The sequence below is a fragment of the Chelonia mydas genome, chromosome 9, assembly GCF_015237465.2.
Source record: "Chelonia mydas isolate rCheMyd1 chromosome 9, rCheMyd1.pri.v2, whole genome shotgun sequence".
Lineage (NCBI taxonomy): Eukaryota > Metazoa > Chordata > Testudines > Cheloniidae > Chelonia > Chelonia mydas.
In genome coordinates, this window is record NC_057855.1 from 21,415,118 (window position 1) to 21,441,996 (window position 26,879).

Genomic DNA, 26,879 nt, shown 5'->3' on the forward strand with positions numbered 1-26,879 from the left:
AGGAGTTAAAGTGGATTTCTCCAAAATACATTACCAGGAAGTTACCAGAATTCAACAGCTTGCTTGGTCCAATTAATCAGAATTTCCTAAACTCATGTCACAACGTTAAATGTCATGGGAGCAGTCAAAAATAGGGTCAAGACATCTATATGTTTTGAGGACAGAATTAAACAGACCCATGTAACAGAGAGAATCGAAGCTGTATTAATCAAAGTGCTAGTTATTGCAGGTTTCCTTAGTCCACAGTTTTCTCAGGCTATGTGTGCTCTGATAGAGGATTTGACCTTTACAGGATTGTTCTGATAGAGCTGTATCTTTCTCAGCTTCAAACAAACAAATCACAAGGTCTCATCCCAAGGCTCTTTTAGAGCATCATTTTTCTTGTTTCTCTAGCTTTCTATTAAATGAGAAGTGAAGATGCTATAAACTGTGGACTGTAGAGAGTAGATCTAGAATGGAAAGTTGTCTGTGAAGAAGATGACCATTGTTTACCTTTGCCCAGTGGCTTCCAACCATTTTATAGACCTGGGTAAGGAATCTGTCATGTTTCACAGACAATGGTGAAATAAATTGTTTAGTATTGTATGTCATATGCTTCAAAAAAACCCAAAGACTTGTGACCTTTCACAGATAATATTTTGTTCTCTCACTTGCAGTGCGGAATGTTATTTCACCTTATCTATACCCTTAGATTGTATAGGAATGTACTAGAAGATTCTGTAAATCCAGTATATATCTACTTGTGCACTGTATCACTGAACAACCTGAGCGTCCCTCAAGATCAAGCCTTAATGCCTCTATCAGGATAGAGGAAAAATCTGTAAAGTTGCTAGAGAGTTGTTTTAGTAAAACCCACAAGAACTTGAATATTTTTTGCATTTAACTCACAGTATGATTCATTAAAACCTGTCATGTCACACACAAGCAGGATTAGAAAGTATTTAGTTTATTATGGATGCATTTATTTGAATCAAGACAAGATACTGGAACCATTCCTTTCTGTTGCAAGGTCTAGTTTTGTCTCGGATGTGTGCATAGATTCCCACTTAAGTCATTTGGAACTGTAGGACTGAATTTTAACATTTTCTGGTGACAAGGAAGTTGGCTCCTTTTTTTACAAACCACAATATCTAGGACTACAGTACACAGAGAGAAGAGAAACCAGTCTTGAAGGAGTCTAGTAGGGGTGAATTGGATTCTGCACTGGCATTTTTCTAGAGACCTGAGTTCTAATTATAATACAAATGGAAATGTGTTTTTGGTTGCATCATAGTCTTATAGACTTGCCTACGTCACAGAACCATCAGAAGAGTCTGTCTTGTCTTGTCTGGTCTCTTTACCCAGGACTAGATTAATAGGGGTGTGTTTGATCAGGATTTAAGTGCATTAGCCGAACTGTCTGTGTGGAACTTTACACAGTTCCTATCCATACTGTGCCTGGTTTTAGTATTTAATACTCCCTCAATTTCATGAGGATCATATTCTCTCACATTTTTAACTCTTCAGGGGCTGAAAATGACTCCTTCCTTCTTTTAATAAGGATTTAAGCATAAAATTTCACATAGTGCTGTTGTCAGTACTAGCAAAGATTCAACTAAAGACTTGCCTGTCACAGTGTAGCAGACTGTAACCCAACCCAGATTTTAATGTTCTGTAATTGAGTACCTTGCAGTACCTCCATCCTGAGCAAGTATATGCATCCTGACATTATTTTTCCAAGGAGCCTGGAGCCAAAGAGCAGCTGTCAGAAGTTTAATGATATGCTACTGTAACAAAGATGAATTTCAAGGTAGACAGAAGTAAATTAAAGTATGTGCCGCCGCTGTTACTGCTGCCAGATTGTCATGTACATCCAGCTTCCTGCAAGGGCAATGAAACCTTGACTGTGCTAAAAGTATGACAGAATATTAGCCCTCTGAAATACCCTTTCATGCAACAGCAAGGTGCTGGCAGAGTTTTAGGAGGCTTGTGTTAACCTCTCTTGGGTTTAAATTATATACGTAGTAGAAGAACCTGCAGATCTGATCTAAATTATTTTGCACATAATTCAGCCTTATTTCCCTTTTTTTTTTTAAATATTATTTCTTCTTCTCTTTTCACTGCTGTACCCTGGATTCATCTTACTCCCTTTGCTATCATGCAGTCCTGTAGCTAAAATGGTAGTTGATTGATATATTTTCTTTTGAGCTGGAACTCTTCTGCTGCTGGTTGTCATGGGAGGGTGGAGTAGGCAGTTTCCTATGCTTAAAAGGCAAACACTGAGCTTCCGTCAGTTTCAAGACCGGTGTTCTGTAGAAGCCTAACACCATTCCTGATATATAGACTCCCAGATGGTAGCACAAAGTGCTGCTGTTATACCACTGAGAAAGCCACTCCTTCCCCCACACCCTTCTCTTAATAAAAAAAGTGAAATGCTGCTGTTTCAGTAGAGCTTGGAAAAAAATTAATTGTCCTATTCAGTTCAATGACGCATGAAGATATTTCTTTGCTCAAATGACCATATTTCAATTGTTCTTATAATGTGTAGGAAATGTGATTTAATGAAATCAAAAGAATTTGAAAAATTTAGATTCCAGAATTGACTTTAGGAAAAACATCCCTAAGACCTTTTTAGATTTTTTTTCATGGGGAATCATGTTTATCACAGTTAAATACTATTCTGTTCTATACCATGCTCATCGCCCATAACTGAGTGCCTTCTAGTCATGCATTAAGCAACGTCTATCACATTTTGTTATTTAATCATGTCCCCAGAGGGAGAAGTATGTGCAAAAGAGTGTCTTGTTTTGGTAGGATGTGGGTTTTTCTTTTTGCTGTGTGTGTGTTAGAGAAGGTGAGATCAAAGAAATGTGCCTTACACTTGGAGCAGAAAGAGGTGAGATTTGTGAATGTCCTTAATTCCTATGTATTTCATTTCATCATCTTGGACCACTGTGGCAGTCTGTACCCCATGTTCACCCCTTTTATAGGACCATGATAAAGTTTGTACAAAGTATGTCTTGTGAGGCATCATTTGAAAACTCATAACTTGCTGATCATTATTGTCCTGTAAAATATGTATGGTAACACTGTATGGAAAGTTATAAGATTCTACAGTATGATATTACTAAGACATGTTCCAAGTCTGGAGAGCAGTCACAAGCCAGTTCCCCAGAGACAAAAGGCTAGCTGATGCCTCAGCCAGGCGTCAACAAAATCAAATGGACATAATGCACTGGTTAAGTGGCCATTCCTTGGCAGGAAAGAGGATGTGGGTGAAAATCTACATCTTGACAAAGAAACAGCAGGGGGTTCCCATCCACAGAGACTTTGTCTCCTGAACCTCAGCTGGAAATGATTCTCAAAGAAGAGAAAGAACTATAAGAAGGGAGAGCAGATGCCCCATGTTCTCTCCCTTTCTCTCTACTCATGATTAAGGCTAAGATTTAGTCATGGGTATTTTTAGTAAAAGTAATGGACAGGTCACAGGTAGTAAACAAAAATTCACAGCCCGTGACCTGTCCATGACTTGTACCATATAACCCTGATTAAATGTTGGGTGCTCTGGAGGGGGGCTCTGGGGGCACCAAGGGTGCTCTGGAGGTCAGGGCTCCAGGGGTGCCGCTGAGGAATGGGGGCAGCCTGGGTGTGCTGCTGGTGCTGGAAGGGAGTGGCAGGAGGCAACTGGGGGGCGCCGCACTGCTGGTGCTGGGGGAGGGTGAGACAGCAGCAGCACGCAGCCTTGGGCTGGTGCTGTGTGTGTGTGCGTGCGATCTGAGACTGCTGCTGGTGCTTGGAGAGAGGGCGGGGCGGCCCGAGACTGCTCCAGCAGCAGCTAGTGCAGCTGGCCTGAGGGCTGCCTGAGCAGCTCATGCGGCCCTTTGGTCAGTTGCACACCTCTCTGCAGAAGTGAGGGAGGTCCTGGAAAGTCTCCGAATCCGTGACCTCCATGACAGATTTGCAACCTTTCTCATGATATCGACAGCACTTGAAAAACATAGAAAGCAACATTGGAGTGGGGGAGGGATCCTGACTGAAAGAAATTCATCCAGTAAGACTGTTGGAACATGTGGTGAGAGAGACTTTGCTTTGAATTCACTTAGCTTGTTAAGTTAGGCATTAGTTGCATTTTACTTTTATTTTCTTGTAAGCAATTCTGACCTTTATGCCTCATTACTTGTAATCACTTAAAATCTATCTTTTTTGTTAATAAACTTGTTTGATTGTTTTGTCTAAACCTATGTTTGGATTGAAGTATTTGGGAAACTCCATTTGGGATAACAGGATTTGTGCATATCATTTTCTATTAATAAAATGAAAGGCTTTATATGAGCTTGTATTGTCCTGGAGAGAGCTGGGCAGTACAAGATGCACATTTCTGGGGGAAAGTCTGGGACTGGGAATTTGCTAGTGTTACTCTGCAGTGGAATTCTAGAGTGGCTGGCTTATAGCACTCATACAATATAACTGGGAGTAATTTATATGCTGGAGGCTGTGTGTGAGCAGACCAGGAATGGTGGCTCTCACAGCAAAGCAGTGTAAAAGGTACCCCAGGTTGGAGGGTTGAGGGGACACAGCTGTTCATCAGTCCAGATTTGTACCTTGGGTAATGTCACAACCACCCACAGAGAAATTCTGTCTCCTGCACAGATGAGCTTTACACTTACTATTCCGGATCACAGTCTTTGTCCAAAAGCTTTAAACAGTCTTTTAGGTATCTGGGGCCCAGGACCTGGAATACTTGGAAGATGAGGACTGAAACCTTGAACTTGATTTGAAATTCTGTGGGAGGCCAGTGTAGAGAGCAGAGGACAGGATCGATGTGTTTGCAGGAGCCTGTGTTGCTGAGATGATGTGCTACAACATTCTGTACTAATTGGAGTTTCCTAAGTGCTGAAGGCTTCATGCCAAGTTATATCACATTGCTGTAGTGCAGTTGAGAAGCGATGAAGGCAAGAATAACTGAGGTCAGGTCTTTATCTTTCAGGATGGGATGGAGTCTCCTATCCAACTGGAGATGGCCAAAAGTGTTACTCTTGGATGCTTTGAGAGCTCAGCGTCAGCTAGGAATCAAGAGTACTCTTAGACTATAGACTGAATTGATCAAGTGTGAGTGTGTGCCTTCAAACAAAAGAGACTGCACAGTGGCTGCATGCTCTTCAAAATGCTTTCCTCTACCCACCAGTGTCACCTCTGTTTTGTTCAGGTTCAGCTATCTACGTGGTGAAGGATGGGTAGAGCTGTGTATCACCTACATATTCCTGGCACTTGAGTCCATGTCACCTGACCAGTTCACTTAGTGGTTGCATGTAGTTGTTGGTTTTGGTCTATTAAGACACTCTCTTAATTTATTAAATGGCAAATTCAGATCCACTGCAGGTGCTTTATAGTCCCATCAAAATAATTTTTTAGTCTGATCACAGTTGTACTTATTTTAGTTTTTGAAACCTGTAGAGATTATCTATCGGACGTCTTCATTACTTAATTTTTTTATATCTACCATAGATGTAATATGTAAAGGCTGCAAGATTTGCATATGTTTTTTCTTCTTCTTCTTTAAGAAAAATGTATTGTACATGAGAGATTGAACAGATTTTTTTTCAACAGTGTTTCAATTTCTACTTTAGTCTCCCCTTCAGATTTTGTTTTTAGGTCATCCTGTAAGTAGTCTTTCATATGTGCATGTCATCGCTTGTTTAAATAACCAAGTGGTGTCTATCTGCCTTTCTTGGCTTCAGAAGGTTAAAGAACAGTCTAATTGTTTTCCTGTTAAGTATAATACCTCAGTATGACAGTGGTTTCCTGAGATATGTTTGGAAATATAAATCACATAATTTTTTTCTGTACCTTTCAAAAAATATACCCAGTTTAAGAGTGAATGTTGAAGTATTATGTTATCTTCAGATTATGACATGTCCTGAAATGGCTGATCTCAACTTGGCAAGTTTTGAAGGGGCTGTATAATCATCTTGATGAGAATTATAAATGTACTATGTAATGGATGTATGTTGTAAGGAGGGTTTTCTGGACAAAGTTCTGTTATTTGTATCCTTTAGTTTAGAATTGTCTCAGTAGGATAATACAAAAATATCCTTACAGAAAGCATAAACTATTTGCAAGGAAGAATTAAATGTAAATGCCTGAACTTGACACCAAGATAGGGAGAGGCTAATTACTTTATGGTGTATCTTTTGGCTTTCCAGTGCTGTGAGAAAATGACTATTAAAATCTAGCATTAAGTATGTTGTACTCATTTAGTGAGGTCTTTTACATTTTATGGAATAATGTTATTTGTTCTGTATTGCCAGGTTGCAGACAAATTGAACACAACTACAATGATATTTTAAGGTGTAATTTAATCACCAATTGACTTAGGGGTACTAACTATAAACCTGGGAAGTGTGTATGTGCAGAACTAAAGAGGTAACTTCTGATCAGTCTCGGGCCTGAAATAGTTCATTTTTTAAAATCTTTTTTGATACTAGCAGGGAAGCCCAAGCACTCAGCAGTGGCCTTTGCCACATCTTTCCTTTCCAGCCGTGTTGGTATGACAGGAGCAAAAATCACATGCCTAGAGAGGAGAAGGATTTTCTGTTTGAGTGGTGTTCATGAAAGGTTCCAGCACTGGAAAAGAGAAAGCTATCCTGTATTTCACCACAGAAGACAGTATTAGAGCAACCTTCCCCCACACTGACTCAACAAAGTATCTCATCCTTCATCTGAAGGAGCCAGTTAAATTTTAGCTCATCCCCCCCTAATTTGGTACAACCATGCCACCATGTGTTAATATGCTTCTTTCGGGCATTGACTGGGCATAGTGTAGTATTCTTTTATGTTTTTTGTTGTATAGTGTTCCTGGGTGCTTCTATTATCTTCTTTCCCAGAGCTAAGTGCATTTTAACAGTGGGAAAAGCAATTGCTTTGTATGATTTGAAGGGTGATTTAAGTTCACATAAGATGCTACTTACTCATTGTGTGATGTAATATTTTAAGTGTGTGTGCATGCACGTACATACATTAGCAAATTTAGCTATGGTTGTAAATGACTGGTCAAGCATGGGTAATCGTAACTGAATTACTGAAATCAAATGTTGCACCATAAACTTCCTGCTGATTAATTTAAATATGCCTCAACTAGAGATGAATCCAGTCACTTCAGTGTATCTCTAATTCACTACAATTCTCTAGGGGTCATAGTCATTCCATCAATGAATGTGTGTAACTCCCAGTTACACTAATGGAAGTGAAAAGTACATAGGAAAGTGTTATAATTAATTCCAATCTTATTGTATTCAGACTAGTCTTTGTGCAAGGTGTATCATTCAAATACAGTGTGTTCAGGCTCTGATTATGGCTGAGTCATAGGTCCATGGTTAAGGTTGAAATTTGCCATTTATTGATTGATTTGATTGTATTACTGTAGCACCTAGGCGCTCCAGCCACATTATATCAGGTACTATACAAACACACAAGAAAAAAAAGTTGGTCTAGGAACTAAATCTATGTGTATAGATAATGTAGGCCACTAGCTTTTGGAAGGAGCGTGCCAAATTACGTGATTTAGAAATCCACATAATTACGGTGTGGCTCTGTGTCACCCTCTGGTGGCTAGAGTACATACAAAGATTTATGATTGCTGCTGCAGTCATGCTGATAGACCCGGTTCTGTAGTTCAGGTAGTAGAGACTCATGCTTTTACTTCCCAAGTTCCCAGGTTCACTCCCTGCAGGTCACCCAAATAGTAGACGTTAAAAATTGTTATAATCTAATCCATGTTTGATGGCCCTTATAGGTGATTAGTTTGGTGGATCCCAATTCCAGCCCCTGTGGGTATGTCTACACAGCAAAGAAAAATCTGTGGCTGGCCCATGCCAGCTGACTTGGGGTTGCGAGGCTCAGGCTACAGGGCTGTTTCATTGCTGTGTAGGTTTCTGGGCTTGGGCTGGAGCCCAAACTCTGGGCCCTCCCACCTCATTGGGTCCTTGAGCCCAGGCGCCAGCCCGAATCCAAAAGGATTCATAGCAATGAATCAGCCCTGGAAGCCCTCGTCGGCTGGCACAGGCCAGAAATCGGTTCTTCTTTGGTGTGTAGACATGCCTTATGCTACAAACTCATCGTTGTGCTTTGCACAAGATTTTAAGTTCTTTGAATCAGAGACTGTCTCTTACTATGTATGTAGTGCCTAGCACCGTGGAATCCTGATCTCAGTTGGATTCTCAAGCCACAGCTGCTGTAGCAGGGACCAAAATAACATTACTTACAATAAATTTGTGAAAGTTAGCAACAGTAGTGTTCACTTTCACATTAGGAGTTTGCAGGGGGAGCTCAAAAATAAGAAGACAGACCAAAAACCATGATTTAATATTTAATATTATTAAAAACACCACAATTTTTAGGGGCCTGATTCATGGATTTGGCACTTTAGGGGGATGGCAGTGCTAAGTGTGAATGTTATCTTAAGTAATTTCCTTTTTTTTAATAAAAAGTGTTTGCAGTGTGAAGAAATATATTGGAGGAACATTAACTCTTAAATTTAAAAAGAATTTGTGTGTGGGGGGGAGGGTAGGAGGAATGTGGATAAAGCTGTCCAGAAGAAGTTGCACTAAGAGCTAATTGACGCATTTGGTTCTTTTCTGTATAGTCAGCAGCAGACTATGTGAAGTCCCGCCTGCCTGAAGTCCTGAAACAACATCTTCAAGACTATGAGAAAGACAAAGAAAACAGTGTGTTGTCTTACCAAACCATCCTGGAACAGCAAATTCTGTCAATTGACCGAGAAATGCTGGAAAAATTGACTGTATCCTATGATGAAGCAGGTATATTCATTTTTCTTTCTATCTTGCAACTAATGGAAAAAATGGGTCAGCTTTCCTTCAGTCTTGAAATTCCTTTAAGTTGCTAGTGGTTGTGTTGGAAAATTTAAACTTTGGCCTCAAAGTTATGAAGTGACTCAATAACACATTTCTTCTACTAAAATCAAGGAAATGCTCCAATTCAAGGGTTGAATACCACATAGCTGGAAGAACAGCTATTTTGCTAATGATGGTTTTGTCCTTTTTAACATACTGTTGTTGGTGGTTGATCTACTCTTACTTTTGTAATGTATCTCCAAATTTTGCTACCTTGTAGCGAAGTTCAAATCAATCTACCTGTGCTGCCTTCTGCAGTAATAGTGCAACTGTTCCTGAACTGTAAGCCCCAAAATTGACATTGGTACTGTTGTTTGCTTATTATTAATAATAATTATTATTATTATATTTTATTTATTTTATATTACCAGAAATGTGCTAAGCATTTTTCTAAAAAACAGAAAGGCGTGGATCCTGTCCTGAGGACAGTATAGTCTAAATTTTAGATGTGGCATGACAAGGGAGGGTAGCCAAGAGTAGAGAGGTGATGAGGTGACGGAAGACATGAGTTTATAGCAATGCAATCTATGGTTCTTCAGTTTTGGCATTTGCACATCTTGATAGTTCAAACAGGGTTTCTTTATTGTTTATTTTTTAATGTTTTTTATTATTTACTAGCTTCTTGTCTTAATCCAGTTGGTAAGGCACTCCATTTTCTAAGTCCTTGATGCAGTCTTCAAATACAACATTTCTCAAACGGGGGCCCGTGGACCCCTGGGCATACCTGCAAGGCTACTCCAGAGGGTCCGCTGGGTCCACTGGTCCCCCCCAACTCCTCCCCCTTCCTCCCAGTGCTTCCTGCACATCAGGGAACAGCTGTTCTGTGGCGTGCAGGAGGTGCGGGGAGAGAGGGGGAGGAGTGGGGACAGGGCGCGCTCCGGGGAGGGGTGGAAAGAGGCAGGAAAGAGGAGGGGTAGGGGTGGGCCTTGGGCAAAGGCATGGAGTGGGGGTGGGGCCTGGGGCTGAGCTGGGGGGCGGGATTTGGAGTCCACAAAAAAATTTAAATCAAAATGCGGGTCCTCGGGTTGCTAAAGTTTGAGAACTGCGGTTCTAATACATTCCCATCTTGGGAAACTGGGTACAGCATTTACATGCTGATACACAGAAGCTGACTTTCAAAAATAGCCATCAATGTGCACTACGTATCATGTACCAGGGAGCCCTACCATCTGGAACCCTAACCTTTACCCTCTGAAACCATGATTCTAGTCCAGGGAGTTGAGGTTATGTCCTGAGGATATTATCTGAGTTTAAAGGAACGTTTTATATCCAGTCCTCTTATCTCCCAGTTTTTCTTATCAGAACTATCTATTATCTTTTTTGTAAGCTATCCATCTTATTTAACTCCACTTGTTTCAACAGTTATTAACTGATATAGTTTGACATCATTAATGATGCTACTGCGCAAGCAAGGAATCAGATAAAAGGGGACCTTATTTGTTTCAGTATTAAAATAGTTGGGGGTGTGTATGTACATATCTACCGATATACAAATATTTTAAGAGCCTGATCCTAGAGTTGAATCTATAAGGATGGACCCTTGCACCTGTGCAGAGCCTTGTTGATATTATTGGGACTCTGCCTGGATATAAGGATCTACCAATAATGATGCAGTTGCAGAATTAAGAACATTGTATGCATTTTTGTGTATATTACAATTTTGTGTTGCAGATTTTGTGTGGACTCGTTTCATTCAACGTGTGTGTGTGTATGTTAAAAATATACCATATATTTCTACAAACCCAAATTGTGTTTTGATGGCATCGTTAGTAAATAATACATCATGTAAAAATAACATAACCTTAATAACTCTTTACTACTTCCATAATACTAATCAAGAATGTTTATGCAGAATAATTTAAATGCTAAACAAAATACATTAATGAAAACTGCTTTTATAGATGCCATTAAAATGCAGTCTGTTAGTCATTGAAGAAATAGCAAATTTCCTGAACATATTTTTCCTCCATCTTCATTTCAGGGAGGAAATGAGTAGTTTGCACACTTTCACCAGGGTTGTGTACTACAATTTTTAATACCCGTTTTGTTTTTTAAAAAGCACAGATATAGAAGATTCACACAAAAATATCCTTCCCTGCAGCAACTTGCCATCCTTTATGAACAAAGCTATTTAACATATATTCTATATTGTTACTTTTGTATCACGTCAGTAAGCAAACACTGTTTAGGCTTTTCAGTTTTTTTAGCTGTCTTAGTTTAGATGGACATAATTGGGGAAATTAATTAGGATTTTTTTTTATTTCCAGGGCTTCTTGAATATTTGGTCCTTGCTGCTACTGTAGGAGGTTTAATTAGTATATGAATTATTATAAATAAAATGTGGATGTCTTATATCAGGCTGCAGTAGGAATTTGGTGGTATTCACAAGTTCAGTGTTAACCAATAGCTAGTCACAGTTTTAGGGTTCTGTTATTCATATGTTCTTGATTCAGCGTTACCCTGCTTCTGCTGACTTTAATCCCTTTATTCTCCTCTACCAGATGTACTATCTATCCATTTCAACATAAATAATTTCATGTCCATTATGACAGGGCTACCTAAACCCATTTGTTGGTATTTCTTCCATAGCCTGATAGAGTAGCCAGTGAAGCAACAGAACCACAAACTCAGGAGGTGCTAGCTGCCCAAAAACCTCTGCAGTAAATGTTTTGTCACACAGGTAGTGATGAGGCGATTCTAGCACATGATAATGCAGAAGAAATTTTTAGAGAAAACACATTAAAATAACCCCAGAAGTTATTGGAGAAGGACTCTTCATAGTGTGAGAGAGAATTCTTAATGAGCAGCTTCCGAACTTCCACCCCGATTCCTAGATTGTTTTCCTCTCTCCTTCCATTGTAGGTCCCTTTTCTGTCTAAAGTATATGGTTTCTGTTGCGAATGTGTGTTGCTCAGACATTATGGTAACACCCCTGCAAGATTGGGAAAGTACTATTATTCCTCATTTTACAGATTGTATCTCTGTCCCTAAGTGACTTGCGCAAAGTCACACAGGAACCCTGTGGCAGAGATCCAGGCAAGCGCCCCACTGGACCATCCTTCCTTTCAGTATCTAGTCCTCTTATGTCTAGTCTCTCACAAAAAAGAATAGTTGGGAAGAAGTGGCTACATCTATCAACAGCACCAGACTAGATTAGAAGATAATAGAAAATTTGAAGAACATAGTCCTCACTTTCTAACTGTAAATCTTTTTAGAATAATTTCTAAACCCCTCTTTCCCATTTGTTAGAGGAGACCCTTAACCATACCCCAGAACAGAGACCTGAACTCTTGAATCCCAACTGGAACAGAATTTCAGGGGAAGGAGGGAAGGAATCATTAATCTTTTAATTTCATCCTTCCTGTGGAAAGATTAGCATGAATGCTAAATGTAGAGATTGAAACACGTTTTTCCCCAGTATTTAAATGTAGGCCTTACCACCATCGACCCAATTCTTGGCAGGTGTCAACCAATTCATCTTTTCATTTTGCAGAGCTCATTGTTTGCTCATATGAATAAAGAAGGGTGTAGTTGGTGCAAACAAATGCCAGATGCATTTGTAGAGGCATTGTGAAAACGTCACACAACGTTTTTGGTAAATTCGAGAAACGTTGATTACATCGCAATAAGAAACTTGAATGGCTCCTAGCTTTTCTAGTTTTTCCTTCACCATCCATCATGCGTTAGTTCAGATATTTGTAACTTCTTTTTTGCATGCACATCAGTGTACTGGGATGTAATTTACTGGAAAATATGCTAACTCCATATAGGCAAGTCCATAATTGATTTTGACCCAGTAATAATCTTCCTGAATAATCTCCTAATAATTACTATCATCCGAGGTTCTCTTCCTTAAATCAGCTTTGGAAAACGAAATACGCAGTAGTGTCACATTTGAATTATTTTTCTTACAACGTTGTACTTACGCTTTAGTAGCCAGATTTATTTACTTCATCTGCTTTATTTATACTCTTGCCTACTGATTCTTTTTAACTACTTTGATCTCAGAAACTCTCAATTACCATACCATTTGCAGATTATACATACTGTGTACTAAAAAGATATTTAGGTTCTTGAAGGGCAAAGTACTTAACATGAACAGCAAAGGATTTAATTTTTTTTAATTGTGCCTTTAATTCTGCTTTTGTTCTATTTTAAAAATATCTGAAAGGCCAAGTTTGGTCTTCCCTGGTGTCTCTGGACAAGCTTGGATATCTCAGGATGTGTATTATGAGGTCTTAACAGGGACTTCCATTATCCAGAATGTTAATTACTTGTTGATATTAAACAGTTTATAGGATTGGTATCTTTGTTTTTTGTTATAGTCATCTATTTTTAGTCACTTTGATTCATAGAGATTTGTTAGGAAGAAAAAAGTAGTTGAGAAAACTGACAATTCTTGTTGAATGGATGAGAAAGAAAATATTATTTTCCTTTATTGAAAAATACATGTTTGTGCAATGGAAACCACTTAGTGCAAATATTTGGGGATTTAAATGCTGAAATGAAGCAATTGTGCAGAGTAACTATAAACATAGTTAAATTAGAAAAGTCTCTCAACATATAATACATTTTAAAAATAATACCTAGAGCAACACAATGTAAACCAAGAGCCAATATTTAGAACCGTAATCAGGAAGAAATACCTCTAATTGTAAAAACGTTGAGCTGGAGCTGGCTGAGCATTCTAATCAAGTCATTTGTTTACTACAAAAGAAGTAAATGATGCTACCTGTTCCTGAAGTGAGGTCTGATTACAAGTACAGTGCAAAATGTGTATACTTAAAAATAATTGCTGCAGTTGTTCACAATTCCAAGTCCTTCAGCTATTCAGTGATACAGCAATTGTATTGGAAGCATCACCTTCTTCCGTTGTGTATAAAAAAAACCAACTGCAGTATTTTTGCCAGACACCTTTTAACGTAATAAGAAGGTCAAACCATTTCCAGTATATATGGAATGCAGGAACGGGGCGACGAAAAACACAGTAATTTAAAATAGAACAGATTGTTATAATATCACTTAAAAGTACACTTTTACACCAGCAGGAGAGTATGCTGGATGTCAGTAAAATGTATCTTGTGGCTGACGCTTCAGTGCTTAACATCTGTAATCACAAGCAGCTGGGGTTCTGTTAAGTGTCAGCCAGAGATATTGAAAAGTTACAAAATATGAAGTACCTGATACACTGAAACTTCATTTTGGAAATTGGCTTTAACAAGGCTCTACCCTTAATGGTATTGCACTCATACAAAGACAAAAAGGTAGATAAGCATCTAAATTATTACTTTATGTGGAATAAGTAAATGTTGGTCGTCGTTCTTATGTTGAGAGCAATTTTATCCACCATCTCTGAGGTTAAACTGGACTAATGTGGAGCTTCTGCCTGCTGCTCAGAAGCAAGTACATTTCAGGCTCCACTTCCCTTTACAATAGTCCAGTAAACTCCTTGGAGGAGAAGTACATGGATAGCTGCACTCTGATGGCATAGTTATAGATGTCTTAAAATAACCCTCAGATAGATGGTTTTAAATATCTGTTTATATTAACTATTACTTCCCTCCTATGACTTCCAATATTTTGCTCCTTGCAGAATTCAAATCTTTTTAAACAACAAATTGTTAAATGCTAAGTACAACTGTATTTGGAAAAGATCCTGCTAAGGTTTATCGTACAATTTTGCTTGTTAATTTTGCCTTTTTGCCATAGCGTGCTATATTAATAATTTGCAGCTTCAGCAGAGTCAACGTTCCTAATGCCTCTCCTTGTAAATCTTTCCCTGTAGAAAATCAGTACATCAAAGCCAGCATATAAAATGAGATCATCTAAAAATAGTCATATAGTCATATGTTGACAAGCTTTTTTAGTGAAGTTTAACTAAGAAAGCTTCACAAAATGAAACCAGGCCAAATGTGACAGATGGGTTCAAATCGTCTCATAATCTTTAAATCCCTTAGTGTAAAAAATGGTATTCTTGACTAGCTAAGGTTCGGTTAATTTTGTTCAAGGGTACTTTTTTCCTTTGGAGCCTTATTGAATGATGATCCTCTTTCTTATATTTACTACATTTATAAATGTCTGGGACAGTTAATATCTATTCTGTACAAATAAAAGGTTAGGATATTTCTAAGACATCATGGCACTGAATTTTTGAGTATATTTTCAGAAACTAGTCAAAGACCGATAGGGGATTCTTGTAATATCCCCCCTCCGGCCGCCCAAGCCTATGAGGTTAGCTTAAAAAAAAACTGATGACCTGTACCCTGAAGGCTTTTGGAACTTCAGTATGTTGTCTATCATTCTATGGCACTCCAGATACTCAATTTCTCCCTGCCATCAAGTGACAACAGAAAACATTGAAACTTAGGTTATGTAATTACCCCCTACAAAATGTGCCAGCCAGACCAGATCTCACTCGTGGTTTTTAAATCTCTGGTAGGTAAAAGGCATCTCTGTAGCAAGCACTTTGGAATGGGATCACTTGAGGTCTGAGGGAGCTGGCAATCTTAAAGCCTGATGGCTGCTAGTGTGCATGTATGCTCTGCGCTTTCAAAGATAATTGGAAATATTATAACTGTTTGAGGCAATAGCTAGATTGTTAGCGTGCTGGGGCAGCTGGTTATTTTTATAGTCATTGATGGCTTCACTGTTACCTTGTCTGCCCCATTCCTCCCTCCCCATTTGTTTGGGTTATCCACCTATTTCATCATATGCCAAGATTTTAAGTACTTTTTCTATTATATGTTTGAACAGTGTTTAGCACACAGGTGTCCTGATCACTGATTGGGACGGCAAGGTGCTACCACAAAACAAACAATAATAAGGCGGAGTTACCTCTCAGTCCACACACCTGAAGCACATTACTGCAGAAAGGTGATTGCTGCATCTCCACATTTCTACAAACCACTTTCTGCGTGTTTATCTGAACTGATACCCTGTCTGAGGTAACTTTATCTTATTTCAGCTGCTGACACTGTTAGCCTGCAAGCCAGCTGCTCTCCTACACAGAGTTGTTTGCTTTGAAAATTATGCTTTTTAGTCTATTTGCTCACCTTTTTCCTTTCTAATCCCCTTTCAATATGGTTAGCTAAATGAAACCAATCACATCTGAGATTTATTTTCTCACTGAGCATTTGTACACTAGCAACTCAGGTCCCTAGCTGTCCAAAAACTCTGATCTTAGGAACAAAAGTTACTTTCAGCTGAAAAAAGAAAAGGAGTACTTGTGGCACCTTAGAGACTAACCAATTTATTTGAGCATGAGCTTTCGTGAGCTACAGCTCACTTCATCGGATGCATACTGTGGAAATTGCAGAATATCATTATTATATACACAGACACCATGAAACAATACCTCCTCCCACCCCACTCTCCTGCTGGTAATAGCTTATCTAAAGTGATCATCAAGATGGGCCATTTCCAGCACAAATCCAGGTTTTCTCACCCTCCGCCCCCCCACAGACAAACTCACTCTCTTGCTGGTAATAGCCCATCCAAAGTGACCACTCTTTTCACAATGTGTATGATAATCAAGGTGGGCCATTTCCTGCAGAAATCCAGGTTCTCTCACCCCCTCACCCCCCTCCAAAAACCACACACACAAAGAGTGAGTTTGTGTGTGTGGTTTTTGGAGGAGGGTGAGGGGGTGAGAGAACCTGGATTTCTGCAGGAAATGGCCCACCTTGATTATCATACACATTGTGAAAAGAGTGGTCACTTTGGATGGGCTATTACCAGCAAGAGAGTGAGTTTGTCTGTAGGGGGGCGGAGGGTGAGAAAACCTGGATTTGTGCTGGAAATGGCCCATCTTGATGATCACTTTAGATAAGCTATTACCAGCAGGAGAGTGGGGTGGGAGGAGGTATTGTTTCATGGTGTCTGTGTATATAATAATGATATTCTGCAATTTCCACAGTATGCATCCGATGAAGTGAGCTGTAGCTCACGAAAGCTCATGCTCAAATAAATTGGTTAGTCTCTAAGGTGCCACAAGTACTCCTTTTCTTTTTGCGAATACAGACTAACACGGCTGTTACTCTGAAAACTTTCAACTGAGGAACAACACAGGATGTGTCTATGCTGCAATCACATCTATGACTGCAGCATGTGCAGGCATACCCTAGCTAGCTTTGATCTAGCGAGCTCAGATAACAGTAGCAGTGAAGCCTTGGCAGTACGGCCTGTACAAGCACCCCCAAGGATCCCGGGTATGTCTTTGAGTGGCTAGCCCGCGTTGACACCTTTACTGCTACTGTAAATGGAGCTAGCTAGATTAAAGCCGGCCCATACTATATCTACATGTGCTGCAATCACCCTTCTGATTGCAATAGAGACGTACCCTCAGCCATTAGTATCGTAGTATGCCTTACACTACCTGTATATGAAATGGGGCTCTTTACACCATGGCTAATTCGGTCTCATCAGTGCATTCTCTCCGCATTAAGAGTCACACAACGCCTCAAAGCATCATAGTCTCTACCCAATCCATGCAGGATTAGATGATGAATAGCCCTTGTCAGGTGGATTCTCCTTACCCAACCCGGTGCTGGTTAAGCTGCATACCTTATGTAAGATTGTTTTAGGACTCAACATTCTGTAAACTACATTCAAGCCCAAATTTAGAATTACTGGATTTCCCTCAAACTTTAGGATTGGAGACTGATGGCAGTCTGCCTGGATCCAGGGGCATGCACAGGGATTTAAATGTGACTACTTTTGGAAGGGCACCTTAAACACCAGACCCGCCCACCTAAGGCCCCCGGACCCCACTGCCTCCCCCACCCATTGTCCTGAGCTCCCTTCTCTGTACCTCAGGTGGGCTCCAAACATTTCCAGAGGCTGCAGATGAAGAAGGCAGGCTTCCCCGTGCCCCCTCTGGCAGAGCTGTGCAGCTAGCCCGGCTTCCCTGCTCCAGGCTCCCTCCAGTGGGGCTCGGCGGGAGTGCTAGCTGCAGTGCCTTTCCCAGGAGCGTTCAGTGGCGCTCAGCCAGACTCCCACCCTGGAAGAAAGAGAGGAGGACAGGCTCAGGGGTGGTAATCCTGGCAGGGGGCCTGGGCAGAAGCTAGAGACAGTGGCGGAGATGATTATTGGGGTGGTAGGGGGCATGCCCCTGCCTGGATCCAATGCCTTGGGTCCTTGAGAAGCCACTACATTCTGACTGAACTACAGAGAGGCAAAAACATCAAAGAGTAAATGTCTGTCTCACAACCTCACATTACAACCTGGTAATGTGGTTGCTCTTGGAAGAGGGTCTGGGGCCTGGCAGTGTGGCTAGCCCTCTTCCATTTACAGAGCTCCAGTGCGGTCAGATCAATCTGGTTCCGCTCGGACAAATTGACTATAGTAACTTATGCAAACAAGGAGAAAAATTGAAGCAGGGGCATGAAAATGAAAGTATGAGGTGTATTTATTTTTGTGTTGTATGCAACATCTGTGACTGCTGGTAGCAAATATCTCCAATGGCTGGAGATGGGACAGTAGATGGGGAGGTCTCTGAGTTACTACAGAAACAGTGGAGCACCCACAGGGACAGCACCCAAAGAAGAATTCTTTCCCAAGTGTCTGGCTGGTGGGTCTCGCTGATATGTTCAGGGTCTAAGTCATTGCCATATTTGGGGTGGGAAGGAATTTTCCCCCAGGTCAGATTGGCAGAGACCCTGGGGTTTTTCACCTTCATCTGCAGTGTGGGGCATGGGTCACTTGCTGGTTTAAACTAGAGTAAATGGGGGATTCTCTGTAACTTGAAGTCTTTAAATCTTGATTTGAGGGCTTCAGTAACTCAGCCAGTGGTTATGGGTCTATTACAGGAGTAACCAGGTGAAGTTCTGTGGCCTGCGATGTGCAGAAGCTCAGACTAGATAATCACAATGATCCCTTCTGACCTTAGTCTATGGATGTATGAATAAAGGCCTGAAAGTTTTTTATTTGTAATAAAGTTGGGAGGTTTTCTGCTTGCTTTTTATCTCTTTAATATAAGGGATCTAAATGTTGATCTTCTCTGGTTGCTCTTTTGCTTGAGGCCTTGAAGGTGGGGTCAGAATCTTGATACACGTAACTTGTGAACCCTACAGTTTAACTGAAGGAGTGGAATTGTTGAACGAATAACATTTCTTCAAAATGGATGTTAGTCATTGACGTTAAGGGAACCAAAAAGATTGAGTCTGACTTATAATCCTTTCAACTCTCAAACGCAAAGCTTTCAGGTTGTTGTGATTCTATAATTTCACTAGTTCTTCAGTCTCTATAATCTTTCAAGGTAGAGAAGACTTGAATGTTTTATGGGTTAAAAACAAACAAAAAACAAAACAAAAAACCCCAAGCAATGTATTTTTTTTTCTTTTGATAAAAACTTGGAGGGTGTTGTTCCACATAGTGGTGCCCAAACTTTTCCTGTTGCGCCCCTCCTTACCAGTAATTCAATCTGTTCGCACCTCCCCACCTTCGTTACTGCACAGTTGGTTCAGCAGAGGAGCTTGGGCTGAAGGCGGAGCTTGGGGCTGAACTGGGGCTGGGGGAGGAGCTGGTGCTAGAGGCAGGAGATGGAGTGGAGCTGTGGCTGGGGCCAGAGCAGGCGGCAGAGTGGAGCAGGGCTGGGAGCAATGTGGGGCTGGGTGCTGCCCTCTCCCTGTGGGGACCGACCTGAGCCCTGCCGCACATGCCCCCCAAACATTCCTCTGCACCCTGTGAGGCGGGGTGTCACACACTTTGGGGATCACTGTTTTACATCATAAAGAAGCAAACTTACACATAATGAAAAAGCACAAGCCCAATTTTTTCCCCTGTTTCAGGTTACTTTTAATTAACTGTTGAGGTGTCTGACTTCAGAAATAACACTTGTGGACGCATGCAGAGCATGTTGTTTTGCACTGCTTATCTTAATATTATTTCAGGCAGTGGTGGTATAGGAAGATGTCAATTTGCTGGAAATTCTAGATCGGAAGAAAGAATTCCCACTCCAGGTTTTTGATAGAAAGCCATCCATCTGTGGTTTGGAGATCCTTTGTTGCCTGGTGACTGATTTGGACAATGATGCCTGGAGAGCTCTAGTGAACTATGAAGTGGGGTGTGGAAAGTTTGCTCTGCCTAGAAACTTGAGAGACCATTTAGAATTAGAGTTCCTTCTGTATGAGAAGTTCTTCTGCAGCAGAATGGACAAAACTTTGTGCCAGTATAAACAGAATGCTGAAGTAGGATGCAGCAGCATAGAATCACCACTGGATATGCCTTTGTAACACTCTGCCTTCCCTTCCTTCCACCCTGAGCAGTGGTACTCCACTGCACTGCGGTATTGAAGGACTTTGCCACTGCTTAGGACTTCATGCTGTCATGCAGCAGACTTAAAATCTAGGCTGCCTCTGAAAACATTTTAATGCTAGTGCCAGTACGTGAAAAAGCACACTGCAAGATATATACACGTATATGTTTGTGCCGCCCATCTGTAGGGATTACTCTGCTTGCACTCATAATCCCTGTTTTATGTGCATGCAGCATTTCATGCCAAGTTAAATCGCTGGTTGCATGTTTGTCCCCACCCCCATTTGGAATCCATCTTGGATTGCACATGGATGGGGAAAGAAGAGAGGTAGATGGTGCAGGAAAAATGGAGGTTCCTTCAAAGTCCACGTTACAGCACATAACATAACATCCCCCATCAAAGTTGAGAGACTGGCCATAAACAGAGAAAGCCACACCCCTTATGCTGTAATATCTCCCATAACATCAACATATAATTGGTGGCCCCCATATAGAATGTGGGGTAAACAATGAGGTGGCAAAATTTGCAGATGATACAAACCTACACAAGATAGTTAAGTCCAAAGCAGACCATGAAGAGTTACAAAGGTATCGTTGGTGGTCCACCAGTTCCTTGGTGTCAACATCTGGCCATCTGGCAGCATACTAGTAGGCAGATTTCTTGGATGGCATCTCTGCTCAGGTGCTGTGAAAGCACAGTAGAAATGTAGCCAGGCGCATGCAATGCGGGGGTTAAACACTACAGAAACTGGAAGGTGCTTTTGGTGCAGAAGAAGGGAGTAGATTGGGGGCAGGCAAACTTTTTGGCTTGAGGGCAGCATCGGGTTTTGGAAATTGTGTGGAGGGCTGGTTAGGGGAGGCTGTGCCTCTTATCCTCCCACCGCTTCTCACCCCCTGACGCGCCCCCCTCCAGGACTCCTGCCCCATCCAACCCCCCCCCGTTCCCTGATGGCCCCCCATTCCCTGCCCCATTCCCCCCCCCGCCACTCCCTGTCCCCTGACCGTGCCCGGAACCCCCACCCCTGACTGCCCCCCACCGCCCCATCCAACCCTTCCTCTTATTCCTGACTGCCCCCCGGGACCCCTGCCCCATCCAACCACCCCTTCTCCCTGACCGCCCCTGGAACCCGTGCCCCTGACTGCCCCCCGCTGCCACATCCAACCCCCCCTCTCCTTCCTGACTGCCCCCCCGGGACCCCTTCCCCATCCAACCACCCCTTCTCCCTGTCCACTGACTGCCCCCGTTCCCCCATCCAACCCCCCCTCTTTCCCTGACTGCCCTCCCGGGACCCCTGCCCCCATTCAACACCCCTGTTCCCTGCCCTCTGACTGCCTGAACACCTATCCACACCCCCGCCCGCAACCACCCCCCAAACTCCCCTGTCCTCTATCCAACCTGCCCGCTCCCTGCCCCCTTTCCGCGCTGCCTGGAGCACTGGTGGCTGACGGCGCTACAGCCACACCGCCCAGCCGGAGCCAGCCATGCAACTGTATAGCACAGAGCACCGGGTCAGGCCAGGCTCTGCAGCTGCGCTGCCCCAGGAGCTTGCAGCCCCGCCGCCCAGAGCATTGCACTGGCGGTGCAGTGAGCTGAAGCTGCAGGGGAGGGGCTGGGCCAGGAGCTCAGGGGCCGGGCAGGAGGGTCCCGCGGGCCGGATGTGGCCCATGGGCTGTAGTTTCCCCACCTCTGGAGTAGGTAGAGGGTAAGAAAATATGGTCCATATAGAATTGCGGGAAGGCATTGGAGGACTCTCAGAACTTGTGCTTCATTAGCCTCTGTCCTCAGTGGAAAGTAGGCAGGTTACCAGCCTGGGTTAAAGTGGAACCTGGGCTCAAACCTATATGACCTGCCTGGCCAGCTAGCCCAGGTTTAAATCACCACCAAACCCATGTCAGATGTCTTTGTGTGTGGACAGTAGGAGGGTTGGAGACATCACCTGGGTAAGAGTCTGGGTTACTACTTTAGTGAAGACGTTGCACCCCATAATGCTTTATAGAAATATGCTTATGAATGTAAATATGACCTAAGTGGAATATGTTTTACGCTACATATGTTATGTAACATATCTTTGCAAAGGTTATGTTCTACAGAATGTATTCATCCTATTTGTATACATGTATCATTTTTATATCTGAAGTTATGAGCGTTTGCTCTGTGCTTGTATTTAAAGTGTTTGCTGTAGGAAGCACCTAAGGCAAATCTGGTCAACATAGTGTGAAGGGGTTATTCAAGTAATTGGAAGTACTTGGCTAACAGTGGACCTTGACAGATGCCAATCCACATCTGAGCTTGCCTGGAAACGTTCAAACTAGCATGTGGACACTGGCGTCGGCCTGTAAAGAACTGAGTCATGCAAGGACATGTGACTTGCCCATGTGACTCCAAAACTCCATCTTGTAGCTGTAATTCTACACAGGGGGAGAGAGGAGTTTCCACGCACAAGAGAGACTATATTTCCCCTGGGAAACCTCTCCATTTTGTCTTCAGCTGGCTCAAGAGATAGCCTCGCCACCCCAAACAGAGGCCTGGAAGAAACTGGAACAAAGGACAGTAACTACAGGGGTGTGAGTGACTGCTGGACCCAGACCTAGAAGGAGGCTAGTCTGTCAAAGAAGCTTATTGGAACATCTCTGAGGGTGAGATTTAGCTGCATTTAGTTTCCTACTGTATTAGGCTTAGACTTGCGTGTTTTATTTTATTTTGTTTGGTAATTTACTTTGTTCTGTCAATACTTGGAACCACTTAAATCCTACTTTTTGTATTTAATAAAATCACTTTACTTATTAATTAACACAGAGTAAGTATTAATACCTGGGGAGGGCAAACAGCAGTGTGTATCTCTCTGTCAGTGTTATAGATGGCGAACAATTTATGAGTTTACCCTGTATAAGCTTTATACAGAGTTGTCAAGGTTCCTTCCCCACTCTGAACTCTAGGGTACAGATGTGGGGACCTGCATGAAAGACCCCCTAAGCTTATTTTTACCAGCTTAGGTTAAAACTTCGCCAAGGTACAAACTGTTTTACCTTTTGTCCTTGGACCTTATGTTGGACCTTATGCTGCCATCGCCAAAGTGTCTAACAAAAACAACAGGGAAAATGCCCACTTGGAAACGTCCCCCCCACAAAATATCCCCCCAAGCACTACACCCCCTTTCCTGGGGAAGGCTTGATAAAAATCCTCACCAATTTCCATAGGTGAACACAGACCCAAGCCCTTGGATCTTAAGAACAATGAAAAAGCAATCAGGTTCTTAAAAGAGAATTTTAATTAAAGAAAAAGAAAAACCTCTGAAAATCAGGAAGGGAAATACCTTACAGAGTAGTCAGATTCAAAACATAGAGAATCCCTCTAGGCAAAACCTTAAGTTACGAAAAGACACAAAAACAGGAATATCCATCCCATTCAGCACAACTTATTTTATCAGCCATTTAAACAAAACAGAATCTAACACATATCTAACTAGATTGCTTACTAACTCTTTCCAGGAGTTCTGACCTGCATTCCTGCTCTGGTCCAGGCAAAAGCATCACACAGACAGAGAGAACCCTTTGTTCCCTCCCACCCACTTTGAAAGTATCTTGTCTCCTCATTGGTCATTTTGGTCAGGTGCCAGCGAGGTTGTCTTAGCTTCTTAACCCTTTACAGGTGAAAGGGTTTTTCCTCTGGACAGGAGGGATTTAAAGGTGTTTACCCTTCCCTTTATATTTATGACAAGAGTAAAACTGATTTATTCAGGGTTTGGACCCCATTGGGAGCGGGAGACGGGAGCACTTCTTAAGCTGTTTTCAGTTAAGCCTGCAGTTGTGGGAGACGTGGTTCAGACTTGGATCTGTGTTTGCAGCAGGAAAGCGTGTCTGGCTCAAACAAGGCAAGGTACTGAAGTCCCAATCTGGCAGGGAAAACGGGCTCAGAGGTAGTGTAGGCACATCAGGTGCCCACAGTCTCAAAGGGGTTTCTGTGATCCAACCGGTCACAGATGTATCCATAGTTGGGAGATCAACATGTGCCAGAAACAAGCCTAGATAACCACTTAAAGGTGTTATACTCTTAATCCTCTCTTTTCTGTGTCTTTCCCACATCCTTTATTCTTCTCATTGCACAATGTCCAATGTTAGACCCTGCCTAAAGAGTTTACAATCCATCTTTTCTGTTTGTTTTTTAAACAGACTACTTTGACTACTGAATAAATAATTCTTAAATGCCTACCTGCTGTAAAACCCCATTTATATGCTAATAAGTTTTATTTGGTTAGGAGTTAATGCAAGTGATCTTTCACTTAAGTGTCTTTAAGATAGCAGAAGAGCATGACAGTTATTTACAGAGGCCCTCAATTAAATTATCTGCATTCTGATGCATGATTGTGCTACTGATATTTGTTAGTCCTTCATAAAACCTGATTGCCAGAGCCTATGGATAATGCACTTGTAGTAAAAACAGTTTGTCAAATGTAATCTCCAGTCCTGAAGGGGATTTTTGAACAGATGTGTCCTGTTAATGTTAGTGCTGACTGAGCAATCAGATGTTCACAGCATCTATAAACTAGTTGTTATTTATACTTCCCTTGATGGATTTGCTAATTAAATCCCTTAAATTGATTTTAGTACCTACCAGCTGAGACTTTTCTCACAGCTGATGCTTATTAAGGTAGATAGCCCAGAAAATCCAGGTTCATTTTTTGTTTCAGATTAAATATTTTGTGCCTGATTCTCCACTAACTCACAATAGTGTGAATTAAGAGTAACTCCTTGGAACTCAGAGTTACACTGGTATAAACCTGATGCAAATGAGAGAACAAGATCCTTCTTACGTTTTCAACCAATTTTCCCTATTCCACTGACTGCTAGTCTGTTTAATTTTCAGTCTTGATTTGATTGCCAGTCTAGTTACTTCAGCTAACTAAAATCAGTTAAACATGTTCTATGTATTATTCCAGCCAGTTACTATAAGTCATAGAACTCTAATTCAATTTTTAGCCTTTGGCACAAGTGACCTGTGGTTGTGTCCAGCCTCCCTGTTCATATAGCTTTATAGCTAAAATCATTTGAAAAGGATATCAAGTTGTCTGTTAGCCTGTTTGCAAGAGGACAGAGCAAATATTGGAATACTGAAGGTCAGGGCTGGCTCTAGGCTATTTTTGCTGTTCTGGGAAATTTATGCACTTCACAGCAAAACTCACAATCACTAAGCATTTTGCTGCTCTTATACGGCGCAAGGCAGTCTGTTCTGCTTAAAATGTAGACCCTGATTCTGCTGCAGGTCATTGTCTAATTTACTTTTTCAAAGCAAATTAGTGTCACAACTATAAATCTTGAAATATTGTTGGCTTTGAGGTTATAGCATCTACCATTTGTCTGAAAACACTAAAATCTGCAGATTGTTTTACTTTTACATTTGGGTTTGGGTTATTTCCATACTTGAATATAGTATTTGGTTTAATGAAATTCTTTAGTTTGTTGGCTGTTTGGTGATATTGCTGTAGCTTTGTACCATGTGCCAGAGCTTTGATTTTTTTTTTTATTTGATGTCTCATATCCATACATGACTGTATTTCTATTTCATGTCTGCATTAAAGCTGAGCAGCTGATAGTCTTCTTGTTGATTCCCAATTAATATGTTGCCTGAGAAATATTCAACAATGTTTTCGTTGATGATTTGCATGGAGAAGATAAAACGTTTCTAAATTACTTGTGAGATCTGGTTCAGTGACCAACCTAATGCCTGAAGAATATGGAATGAATTCCTACCTGTCCTTATTGTGTGTGTGTGTGTGTGTGTGTGTGTGTGTGTGTGTGTTAAATCAAACATTCATCTTAAACAGCAATTGTCTTCTCTAGCGGCAGTGTATGGAAAACACTAACAGTGCTAAACTTTTGACAGTGATGCAGCTCCTAGTGGATCAATAGACACAATGAACCTACAATGGTACATCAGCCTTATGAAGGTATTTAATTGAGTCTGGGATCTCTCTCAACAGAAGTCATTGAATAATATCTTCCTTTAAGGCCTTCATTAGTTTATGCTTTTTCCTTTAAATTCTGTCCATTCTTCCCTATAGTTAAGTTGCTATGATTCTCACTGAATCGCCCTATTTTTTTCATTCTATTCTGTATAGGTTTTTATATCCTACTTATCACTGTAGTATTTGAGTGCCTTCTGGTCGTCCTTTAAGGCACATGACTAACATCTGTCACATGTTGTTTGTTCTCTCACCCTCTCTCCAGAGGGAGAAGCTTGTGCAGTTGGAGCATCATGTTTTTGAAGTGTTTTTTTGTACGGGAAAAAATATATACCCCTGTTGTTATGTGTTTATGTCAGAAAAGGCAAGGTCAAAGAAACATGCCTTGCAATTGAAGCAAAAGGTGGTGAAGTTTGTTGTGGTCTTGAGTTACTGGGGGAGTTCATCCCACAGTCAGACTGCCTCCAGAGAAGGTTTGTGCCTTGCACAGACAAGCTTTACTTCTATTGTTGAGAATTCCAGTGTGCCAGAGGAGAGCACTTGTCAATCATGACCTTCGTCTCGGATCTTTAGACAATCTTTTAGATATCCTGGGACTGGGCCATGGGGCGCTTTGAAGATAAGGACTGAGACCTTGGACTTGATTTGAGATTCTATGGGAAGCTAGTCTAGAAGGCAAATTTGATATGTTTGCAGTAGCCTGTGTTGCTGAGGAGATGCACTAAATACCTTACAGCCTTAACTGTACATTTTATTCAAACCCCATTTGAGTCTAGAG

At 41.4% G+C, this 26,879-nt stretch overlaps 1 protein-coding gene across 9 annotated transcripts in view; it reads left to right on the forward strand.

Moving 5' to 3' along the window:
* Nucleotides 1-26,879, forward strand: part of PPM1L (protein phosphatase, Mg2+/Mn2+ dependent 1L) — a 208,891-nt gene that overhangs the window by 145,774 nt on the left and 36,238 nt on the right. For 8 of the 9 annotated variants that reach the window (XM_043522260.1, XM_043522256.1, XM_043522255.1 and 5 more), the window contains one exon: nt 8,621-8,795. In XM_043522260.1, the coding sequence (XP_043378195.1) occupies nt 8,759-8,795 (37 nt within the window). In that variant the 5' untranslated portion in view covers nt 8,621-8,758. Of the gene's footprint in view, nt 1-5,007; nt 5,089-8,620; nt 8,796-26,879 lie in introns of those variants that run through there. The other variant, XM_043522259.1, reaches the window with a different exon arrangement.